This window comes from Rana temporaria, chromosome 4 (assembly GCF_905171775.1).
Source record: "Rana temporaria chromosome 4, aRanTem1.1, whole genome shotgun sequence".
In the NCBI taxonomy this organism is placed as follows: Eukaryota; Metazoa; Chordata; class Amphibia; order Anura; family Ranidae; genus Rana; species Rana temporaria.
The window spans coordinates 326,049,718-326,061,450 of NC_053492.1; the positions used below are offsets into that span (position 1 = coordinate 326,049,718).

At 43.5% G+C, this 11,733-nt stretch overlaps 1 protein-coding gene across 1 annotated transcript in view; it reads left to right on the plus strand.

The window, feature by feature from the left end:
• LOC120937454 (actin, alpha cardiac muscle 2) overlaps positions 1-10,993 on the plus strand; it is a 67,114-nt gene extending 56,121 nt beyond the window's left edge. Inside the window, exon 7 of the mRNA XM_040350707.1 lies at positions 10,627-10,993. Within this exon, the coding sequence (XP_040206641.1) occupies positions 10,627-10,770 (144 nt within the window). The 3' untranslated portion in view covers positions 10,771-10,993. The remainder of the gene's footprint in view (positions 1-10,626) is intronic.
• The last annotated feature ends 740 nt before the right edge of the window (positions 10,994-11,733 follow it).

An 11,733-nucleotide genomic window follows, 5' to 3' on the forward strand; every position in this document is an offset into this window, starting at 1 on the left:
CCCAAAACATATTAAAGACGGCCCTGGCTACTGTCCATGGATCTTTTATTAACTCTGCCCAAACCTGCCTGAAGTCCTTCAGTCTGGCTCCTGGGCGGGCATACCTTCGAAAGGACATCTGGTCCCGTGGCAGGGGTCTTAGATTTTTGGAGTTTTAGGAAGGATGATTGTGGATTCTTCCAATTCTTCCTGTACTCTCTGCCGGGCCTGTATGACTTAGCCTCCCTATACCTGTCTGGGAGGATTTGTCTGGTGGCAGGTGGTCTTTGTTGCTTCGGCCTTCTGTCTGAAGGGATGAGACCTGACTTCCCGCCGGTGACCTTTGAAATGGCCGAGTGCCCGACTTGCCATGACTGAGCTTAACATTGCTCTTGATGTTGATTTTATCATGTCTACAGAGGCTTCTGCGACAAAATCGCCTGCAAGGCTAAGCTCCTGGAGAGCTGCGATTTACTCTCTCTTGATCTGTTACCTCGGATACCAATTTTTCTGCGTTGGAGGACCAGCTTGAAATGGCTCTTCCCACTGCTGCTAGTGTTATTGCTGGTTTGCAGGCACCCGCCTGCAAATAGGTAGGCACTTTTAAGATCTAGATCGATCTTTCTGTCCAGCACGTCTTTAAATGTAACCGCATCATCTATTGAAAGTGTTACATGCCTGGCGAGGCGCATCAGGCAAGAATCTACCACTGCCGGTGTTACTAGTGGGTTGACACTAGATTCCTTCAGCGGATACAGTTTGGCAAGCCTATTGCTGAGACTGGTCTTTTTCTCATGTTTCTGCCATTCATCCTTGATTAGGTCTTCCAGTTCATCGATAAATGGGAAGGTCTCTGGCTCTCTTTTCAGATCCGGAAAATATTTTCTTGCTTTTTGCGAAGTTTCTTTTTCCTCTTCCCACAATCGATGGCTTCCTTCACTGATTTAACCACTTCCCGACGGCCGTACGACTATATACGGCCGCAGGGTGGTTCTACTTCTCTGGGGCGCCGTCATTTGACGTCCGCCCCTTTCCGCGTTCCCCGCGCGCGCTCCCGAGTGCGCAGCGGGGAACTGCTGTGCTGCCCGTGTCCCTTGGACACAGCCAATCACAGATCGCCGTGAACGGCCAATCGGAGTGGCCGTTTGCTAGGCGATCTGTGCGGCCAATGAGAGATGATCTCATATGTTTACATATGAGATCATTTCTCATTGCCGGCTCTCACAGACAGCGGTGCTGTCAGGGAGAGAGGAGACCGATCTGTGTCTCTTGTACATAGAGACACAGATCGGTCACCTCCCCCAGTCACCCCCCTTCCCCACAGTTAGAACACTATATAGGGAATACATTTAACCCCTTCCTCACCCCCTAGTGACTGTCAGGGAAGGCCCTGACAGTCACATTTATACAGTAATTAGTGCATATTTATAGCACTGATTGCAGTATAAATGTGAATGGTGCCAAAAATGTGTCAAAAGTGTCCGATGTGTCCGCCATAATGTCGCAGTGGCATAAAAATCGCAGATCGCTGACATTACTAGTAAAAAAATAAAATAATAAAAAATAATAATTGTGTCCCTTATTTTGTAGGCGCTATAACTTTTGCGCAAACCAGTCGCTTACTGCGATTTCTAGACTGAGGATAAAAAAAAAAAAAAAAAAAAAAATTGAGCTATTTATTATAGCAACAAGTAAAAATAATTTTTTTTTTTCAAAATTGTCGCTCTATTTTTGTTTATAGCGCAAAAAATAAAAAACGCAGAGGTGATCAAATACCACCAAAAGAAAGCTCTATTTGTGGGAAAAAAGGACGTCAATTTTGTTTGGGAGCCACATCGCACGACCGCGCAATTGTCAGTTAAAGCGACGCAGTGCCGAATCGCAAAAAGTCCTCTGGGCAGGAAGGGGGTTTAAGTGCCCAGTAAGGAAGTGGTTAAAGAAGGGTTCTATTAGTGCAAAGTCGAAACCAGTGGAGACCTCTAATTCCTCATTGTCAGATAAGGGATCTGAATTTTTTGATGTGGAAGGAGTCGCAGGGAAAGTGCCTTGTGCAGACCTGCTTGTTTCAGACTCTGTGATTTGCAGGGGTGTGTCTCTGGCCAGATCTCTGTGCGTCTCTCTTTCTCTGGTCGCTTTGTCTAGGCACGTGCGACAAGCCAGCTTGTCTGGAAGTGCTATGGCACTGCAGACCCAGCATGAATTCCCTGATGGGCGGATATGCTGAGAGGGAGGAGATCGTCTGCTTGAAGGAGACCTCCTATTATAGGAGTGTCTGTGCCTTGAATAGGATTTTGAGTGATTTTGAGTGATCCTCCTGTGATTTGAGTGACTTCTGCCGCGGTCCAAGTGGCTTTGCCGGTGGTTTGAGCGGCTTCTTCTAGATGGCTCTTTTCGCCTTAAAACTGGTGATCTGGCCGACCTGATAGGGCTTGAAATAATTAAACAAATGTATCATAAGTTAACACAGAGTGACACTGTGGATACATCCAAATATAACACGTGCCGCATCCTCAAAGGAAGTTATAGAAAGAGAACAAAATAGGGGCTATTTTAGGACTTTGTAGGCACAGTAACAGACCATATTTTTGGAAGAATAGAAAAGTTTATTTAGAATCGTTCTAAAAAATCCTATGCATATCACAGTTATGTAAACATCCAAATACATTCGAAAAACATTGCATTAGCTGGTGGAGAAACCATACTGATATGACTTCCAGGGAAATAGATACATTCATTCCATAATGACAGAGATATCCTGGAAGTGTGGTTCACCACTTTTAGCAGTGTATATTTGATTGGAAACAATGGAGGCTTGACATGTTTCACGTTTGGACAACGCTTCTTCAAAAGCCTTGTTATGTGAACTATGCAGAGGAATTTTTTTTTTTAGAAAACAGATATAATCAAAAAATTATACAAGATAATAATAACATATACAGTGCCTTGCGAAAGTATTCGCCCCCCTTGAACTTTGCGACCTTTTGCCACATTTCGGGCTTCAAACATAAAGATATAAAACTGTAAAAAAAATTTGAAGAATCAACAATAAGTGGGACACAATCATGAAGTGGAACGAAATTTATTGGATATTTAAAACTTTTTTAACAAATAAAAAACGTAAAAATTGGGCGTGCAAAATTATTCAGCCCCTTTACTTTCAGTGCAGCAAACTTTCCCCAGTGAGGATCTCTGAATGATCCAATGTTGACCTAAATGACTAATGATGATAAAATCCACCTGTGTGTAATCAAGTCTCCGTAGTGTGATAGTCTCAGAGGTCCGTTTAAAGTGCAGAGAGCATCATGAAGAACAAGGAACACACCAGGCAGGTCCGAGATACTGTTGTGGAGAAGTTTAAAGCCGGATTTAGATACAAAAAGATTTCCCAAGCTTTAAACATCCCAAGGAGCACTGTGCAAGCGATAATATTGAAATGGGAGTATCAGACCACTGCAAATCTACGAAGACCTGGCTGTCCCTCTAAACTTTCAGCTCATACAAGGAGAAGACTGATCAGAGATGCAGCTAAGAGGCCCATGATCACTCTGGATGAACTGCAGAGATCTACAGCTGAGGTGGGAGACTCTGTCCATAGGACAACAATCCGTCGTATACTGCACAAATCTGGCCTTTATGGAAGAGTGGCAAGAAGAAAGCCATTTCTTAAAGATATCCATAAAACGTGTTTAAAGTTTGCCACAAGCCACCTGGGAGACACACCAAACATGTGGAAGAAGGTGCTCTGGTCAGATGAAACCAAAATCGAACTTTTTGGCAACAATGCAAAACGTTATGTTTGGCGTAAAAGCAACACAGCTCATCACCCTGAACACACCATCCCCACTGTCAAACATGGTGGTGGCAGCATCATGGTTTGGGCCTGCTTTTCTTCAGCAGGGACAGGGAAGATGGTTAAAATTGATGGGAAGATGGATGGAGCCAAATACAGGACCATTCTGGAAGAAAACCTGATGGAGTCTGCAAAAGACCTGAAACTGGGACGGAGATTTGTCTTCCAACAAGACAATGTTCCAAAACATAAAGCAAAATCTACAATGGAATGGTTCACAAATAAACATATCCTGGTGTTAGAATGGCCAAGTCAAAGTCCAGACCTGAATCCAATCGAGGATCTGTGGAAAGAACTGAAAACTGCTGTTTACAAACGCTCTCCATCCAACCTCACTGAGCTTGAGCGGTTTTGCAAGGAGGAATGGGCAAAAATTTCAGTCTCTCGATGTGCAAAACTGATAGAGACATACCTCAAGCGACTTACAGCTGTAATCGCAGCAAAAGGTGGCGCTACAAAGTATTAACTTAAGGGGGCTGAATAATTTTGCACGCGCAATTTTTCAGTTTTTTATTTGTTAAAAAAGTTTGAAATATCCAATAAATTTCATTCCACTTCATGATTGTGTCCCACTTGTTGTTGATTTTTCCCAAAAAATTACAGTTTTATATCTTTATGTTTGAAGCATGAAATGTGGCAAAAGGTTGCAAAGTTCAAGGGGGCCGAATACTTTCGCAAGGCACTGTATGTGGGCAAGTCATGCACAAATACTGAACCACCAATTGGGGAATGCCAAGCCAGGGATAAAACTATGCCCTGAGTGCCAAAAATGGGACAATACTGAGCATTATGGGGGCGTGAATAATATTATAGCAGAGGGTACCAGTAATAATGGGCCTTATTGAATGCACTTGTGACTCAAACAGGGATATATATGAAACCACATTGACCGAGGAAATGGAAAACCCTTTAAAAGGAAAGAAGATATCAAGGCCCCAATAATATAGTAAAAGTGATACTTACTAAAATACAAGGACTGAAGTAAAAAGAAAGTTTTTCCTCTAGAAAAAACACAAAAAAAACCTGATAGGGCTGTTCAATTTAGACAGCATTAGTGACAGTCTCTCTTTTTCGATCTTCACTGCTTACCAACTTCCCCCCTCTTACCTATTATGCTGGTGATGGTCTACCGGGGCAGCGACCTCCATAAGGAGTGATAGGTTTTCCCCCCTACAGAGAGAGTGGGAAGTGAGCATGTAAGCAGCAGTAAGGTGGGTTTAGAAAGGAAGAGAAAACCCCAGGGGCTTACCTGAAGGAGGAACAGCAGTGCAAACTATCCCACTGAAAAACGCTGGCAGAAACAGTGTTTTTTTGCAGAGAAAAAACAGCAGAGAAAGCTGGGATTTTTAAATTTGGCGCTCGGTGATTACGTCACGGCCACACATGCTCAGTAGTGTTGTGAGCAGACGGGCGCCATCTTGGAAGCTGGAATCCCCATAGAAGTCAGCATTGTGAGCCTGTAGGGGATGTTTTCAGCCTGTCTGCACATGCATGAATGTCACTGGACGCTCAGCGTCATGCCTGCAGCCTGCCGAGGAACTACAAGGCGAAGAAAGCCATTTTTTTGTGAAAAGGTTTCTTTTATACTGGAAAGCTGGAGGTCACTGTAGAGACCTATTTAAGGTCTGTGAGGAGCTGGCACGTATGTCTGGAGACCAGATCGCTGGAGGACTACAAGGCTCAGTAAGTGTTATTTAAAGGAGATGCTCCAAAGAGCTGGAGGTCGCTGCAGTATAAAGGCTGGTATCAGAGTGGGGTTCCTTCTATATAGTTCATTTAGAGGCTGTACAGGAGAGGACTTCCACCCAGGAGAGGCTAGAACCTGGCCGGGGCAAAAGCAGTAAGGGGTTCTTCATCTTGTCCTTCTCAGGTGAGGAAAAAAAGGAGAATATCTGGGCTGGGGCCCTCTCTAGGCTTAATAGTTAAACGGTCCTATCAGGTCGTGGGGGCGGAGTCACAACCCAAAGGTGTATGCTGCCATGATGCGACAGGAAAGAGAAATACACAGCAGGGCAAAAAAAGGGAAAATTTCACAGCTCCCATACAGGGCACACAGTTAGTCACACAACGCTATCTGCATTGCAAGAGGGATACAACGGCAGTACTCCTAACACCTGCTACCATGCAGAAAACAAAAATTCAGGCCATACTTACACCGGGACTGATCATCTCAAAAGCCTGCCCCATGATAAGACACTTATACCATAAGTAAGTCACATTCTCCACTCTCCTGGTGTACACCTCACTCACCCACCCTCTACCTCATTTGGGCAACGTTGCATCCTGGCCTAGGCCTAGGGCAGCACTTTGCAGGGGGGCAGGATGGAAAGAGTCCCCGCCGACTTGTGCTACACTGTTAGTGTAATGCAAGCTGCTTCTAATTTTGAATGTCCTATCATGCTGGACCACAAACCTATATGCTATATGTTTTCTGCTGCACCATTGGCATGGTTATATCTTCTTAGTCCTCTCCATAAAATTACCAGAAATTTGTTCCTGAAGTAGAACTATAGGCAACACTTTTTTTTTCATTTTGGATAGAGTGATAGCCGATGTTAGTTTATTTTTTACCGCCACTGCCGCTGACACTATCTTCTGTCCTGCTGATTTCCTATGAGGATAGGATGCCCCCCTACCATTTTTTACTAACCCCCACAGAAAGGGTAGATTTGGTGTTGAGTTGGACTCCTCGAGCTGCCTACTCTTATTTTAAACTGATAATTAACCAGCTATTGGCAACTACTAATTTACAGGTGCTGGATTTGGGACTGATCTGAGGTATGAAGGTGCATGAATTTGGGTGACCTGAGGTTTGAAGGTGCAGGAACTGAGGTGATCTGAGGTGTGAAGGTGCAGGAATTGGGGTAATCTGTGGTGTGAAGGTACAGGATTTCATGCAGTAATTTCAGATTAATATGAGGTGCAGAAATGAGGGCTGATCTGAGGTATGAAGGTGCAGGATTTGAGGTGATGCCCAAAAATTTTAGTTCTTTTATTTTCATATGATATTGTTATTCAAATTTGCTAGTTGCTTAACACTAGGGATGAGCCGAACAAACCCCCCCCCCCCCCCCCCCTTTCGGTTTGCACCGGAACCTTCGAACGGACCGAACGTCGACATTTAGAACCCCATTGAAGTCTATGGGACTCGAAAGTTAGAATTCAAAAGTGCTCATTTTAAAGCCTAATATGCAAGTTATTGTCGTAAAACAGGTTTGAGAACCCGGGTCTTGCCCCAGGGAACATGTATCAATGGAAAAAAAAGTTTTAAAAACGGTTGTTTTTTCTGGAGCAGTGATTTTAATGATGCTTAAAATGAAAAAAAAAATTGAAAAATCCCTTTAACCACTTCCATACCAGGCACTTAAGCACCTTGAATTCCAAGCCAATTTTCAGCTTTCAGCGCTGTCGCACTTTGAATGGCAATTGCGCGGTCATGCTATACTGTACCCAAACAAAATAGGCGTCCTTTTTCCCCACAAATAGAGCTTTTTTTTGGTGGTACTCGATCACCTCTGCGATTTTTTTTTTTTTGCGCAACTAAAAAAAGACTGCCAATTTTGAAAAAAATCATGTTTTTATTTTTTTCTGTTAATTTTTTTAAGTAAGTTTTTCTCTTTCAATTACGGGCACTGATATGGCAGCACTGATGGGCACCTATGAGATGGCACCGATGGACATCGATGAGGTAGTACTGATGGGCACCGATGAGGTGGCACTGATTGGCGGCGCTGGTATGGGGCACTGATGGGCACTCATAGGCAGCACTCATGGGCGGCACTTATGGGTGGCACAGATGGGCACTGATAGGTGGGCACTGGGCATGGATGGGAACTGTGGGGTGGCACTGATGGACACTGTGGGGTGGCACTGATGGACACTGTGGGGTATCCATGTTGCCAGTCAGTGCCCATTTGTGGGCACTGATTGGCATCTTTTTTTTTACTGCCTTTTTTTTATTTTTATTGCCCCCTTTTTTTTGCCCTTCCCTGGTGGTCCAGTGTGGCGATCCGAGGGGGGGCTGCTGCGATTGGACACGGCTGATCACGTGGTAAAGAGCCTCCGCCGGAGGCTCTTTACCGAGATTGGAGATGCATGGTGTCAGACTGAAAGTGATTAAATATCGTACCTGCCTGTTAAGTGGCACGTGTTTAGAACTGTCCCTGCACAAAATGAGATTACTATAAGAAAAAAGTCATTTGAAACTGCTTGCGGCTTTAATGTAATTTCTGGTCCCTGCAATATGGATGAAAATCATTGAGAAAAATAGCATGGGTTTCCCCGCCCCCTCCCCCCAGGTCATTACCAGCCCCTTTGGCCCTATATACTTTGAACAGCAGTATACAGGCGGTGCAAACAAGACAGGGACTGTAGGTTTGTTGTTAAGTAGAATATGTTTGTAATTTTGAACTCCAGCCATAAAAGCCACCCTGGCTTTGGCCAATTATGGCTCTCAGTTTTTTGCAAGCTGTCATAGTGCATGCTTGGCCAATCATCAGCCAGCAATGCACTGCGATGCCGCAGTGAATTATGGGCCGTGACACGCCACGCGAATTTGGCGCGAATTTGGCGCGAATGGCCCGTAACGTTCATATTTCGTCAAACATACGATGTTCGAGTCGAATGTGAGTTTGACTTGAACACGAAGCTCATCCCTACTTAACACCATGTTTTACCGCATCAGGTAACACCAACCCTAGTGATGCCACTGGATTGGAGACTTTTCTTGTAACGGCAATAAATCTATGTTTGAAAATGTAAATATGTTTAAAAATAGTAGAATATAATGAAAAAAATAAAAATAAAGCCCAACACTGCTCAACCCCCATACATGAACACACAAACATATGCACACCTAGGCCCAGATTCTCAAAGGGCTTATGACGGCGCAACGCCATGTACGCCGTCTTAAGTCCTAATCTGGGCCGTCGTATCTATGCGACTGATTCTTAGAATCAGTTACGCATAGATATCCATTAGATCCAACAGGCATAAGTCTCTTACGCCGTCGGATCTTAAGTGCAATTTTTTTTGGCCGCTAGGTGGCACTTCCGTCCTTTTCCCCGTCGAGTATGCAAATTAGCTAGATACGCGAATTCCCGAACGTACGCGCGGCCGACGCAGTAAAGTTACAACGTTTACGTTAGGCTTTTCCCGGCGAAAAGTTGCCCCTGCTATATGAGGCGCATCCAATGTTAAGTATGGCCGTCGTTCCCGCATTGAAATTTATAAATGTACGTTGTTTGCATAAGTCGTCCGTGAATGGGGCTGGACGCCATTTACGTTCATGTCGAAACCAATGACGTCCTTGCGACGTCATTTGGAGCAATGCACCTGGGATATTTTACGGACGGCGCATGCGCAGTACGTTCGGCGCGGGAACGCGCTTCATTTAAATGCTACACGCCCTCTACCCGCCAAATTTGAATTAGGCGGGCTTACGCCGGGTGATTTACGCTACGCTGCCGCAACTTTACACGCAAGTGCTTTGTGAATAAAGCACTTGCATGAAAAACTTGCGGCGGCTTAACGTAAATGACATGCGTTACGCTGCCGCGGAGATACGCCAGATGTACCAGAATTTGGCCCCTAGTATGCATGTTCATACATAAATTCCAACCCAAATATCACTGTGCATACTGAAGTCAAAGGTAAGTATAATTCTGGGCCAAATGTATGGTTAGATTCAAACTAATGAGCTTTAAAGGGGTTGTAAAGGTAAAAAATGTTTTCCCTAAATAGCTTCCTTTACCTTAGTGCAGTCCTCCTTCACTTACCTCATCCTTTGATTTTGCTTTTAAATGTCCTTATTTCTTCTGAGAAATCCTCACTTCCTGTTCTTCTGTCTGTAACTACACACAGTAATGCGACACTTTCTCCCTGGTGTGGAGAAAGCCTCTTGAGGGGGGGAGGGGGCGAGCAGGAGTGTCAGGACGCCCACTAACACACAGCTACTTTCTCTATCTGCAAAAGTAGATAGCATCCTGACCCACCTGCTCGCCCCCTCCCCCCTCAAGAGGCTTTCTCCACACCAGGGAGAAAGTGTCGCATTACTGTGTGTAGTTACAGACAGAAGAACAGGAAGTGAGGATTTCTCAGAAGAAATAAGTACATTTAAAAGCAAAATCGAAGGATGAGGTAAGTGAAGGAGGACTGCACTAAGGTAAAGGAAGCTATTTAGGGATTTTTTTTTTTACCTTTACAACCCTTTTAAGAATTGAAGAAAAAGCTGCACAGTCACACTCCGTTATAACATCTTTATTGAAGACAGTAAAATCCAACGGTTACAAAGACATCAGAGGCACAGGGACACAAAAAAGGCTTGTTACATCGGTTAATTGCCTAAAGCGGTGTTTACTTGTTTTTAATGAGCTTTAAGGTTGACATTTTTAACATTTTAAAACATAAAATTCATGTTATTTAGAGCAGTAGGATATAAATAACTCCCACATCCCTACTGTTCCAATATTGGAACAAAAGGTATTAATAGGTTAAAATGTTGCCTATGATCAGTTTAAGGCTGATGTTATTTTCTTTTATTATTTTTTTGCACTTTTGCAGGCACACTCAATTTTCAGATTTGTCATATTTGGTATCTATTTACTCAAACCATTCTTACCTTATATATGTTACAAAAATAGGAATTATATTGTGTTTTAGTGTACTTTTGTGAATATCACATGATGAAATAATGTTGCAACAACCATTTTTTTATCCACGTTTTGCTTTCAGAAAATATGCATGTGGGTGTAAAATTCAATAGCAAAATGGATAAACATCTTTGTTTTGTCTCACAGATCATTGCTCCACCTGAGCGCAAGTACTCTGTTTGGATTGGGGGCTCCATCTTGGCTTCTCTGTCCACCTTTCAGCAAATGTGGATCACAAAACAGGAATATGATGAAGCTGGTCCATCCATCGTTCACCGCAAATGCTTCTAAATGCATTTTCTGTCTCAGATCAAAGGGATTTATAAAATGTACAATATGTCTAAACAGCCATGTAACTATACAGATAGCAATACCTGTAATTTTTTGCCACATTATGACTCTAAAATATAACGTGTACATAAATTATAATTTATTTTAAGATGTTTTGCAATTTGGAAATCACTGAACTAAAGCAAAAGAATGTCACAATGCAATAAATGAGTCATGTATGTCACTTGTGTACTTATTAGCTACAGGGCCTCATTCACGCAGGGTGTATGAATCTGTGTCCCTTGCAGGGGCGTACCTAGAGCATTTGGCACCCGGGGTGGATCCTATATCTGCACGCCCCCACATTAAAATATAAAAACACCCCACTGTGCCCCCTGCATACAGTGTCATCTTAAGAGCATTATAGGCCCCCGGGCAATACAGTGCACTGGGGCCCTGTCTACACAATCACGCACAAGAATTTACTGAGAAAAATCATACAATTTACTGGCAGAACCACATTTTGTACTGCCACTGCAAAAAAAGTACCTAAAATTACAGTTTTCAGTGCCGAACAATGCAAATGTCAGTATTTAAACTATAAACATATAGCTAGTGCTATTAGCAATGTGTTTAAGTTAAACAAAAGTAAAAAAAAAAAAAAAATGTCTTCATTGACATGAAGGTCACGTTACTATAACCCAGCCAGCACAGAGTTTCCTCTTACATCAGAGTCTGCAGGATTCCCCCTTACAGTGAAAGGTAACTTTATGTAAAGGGGAACGCTGCAGATCATGATCTAAGGGGGGGAACTCTGATGTGGAGGGGGGCTATGGTGACCAGAGACCACCTTATATCAGAGTCCACTGCTTTCTCTTTCCCACTTACATCAGGGTCCGCAGACTGAGTTCCCCCTTGCATTGTAAGGGGGAATCCTGCAGACTCTGATGTAAAGGGGAACTCTGATGTGGGGGGCACTCTGGT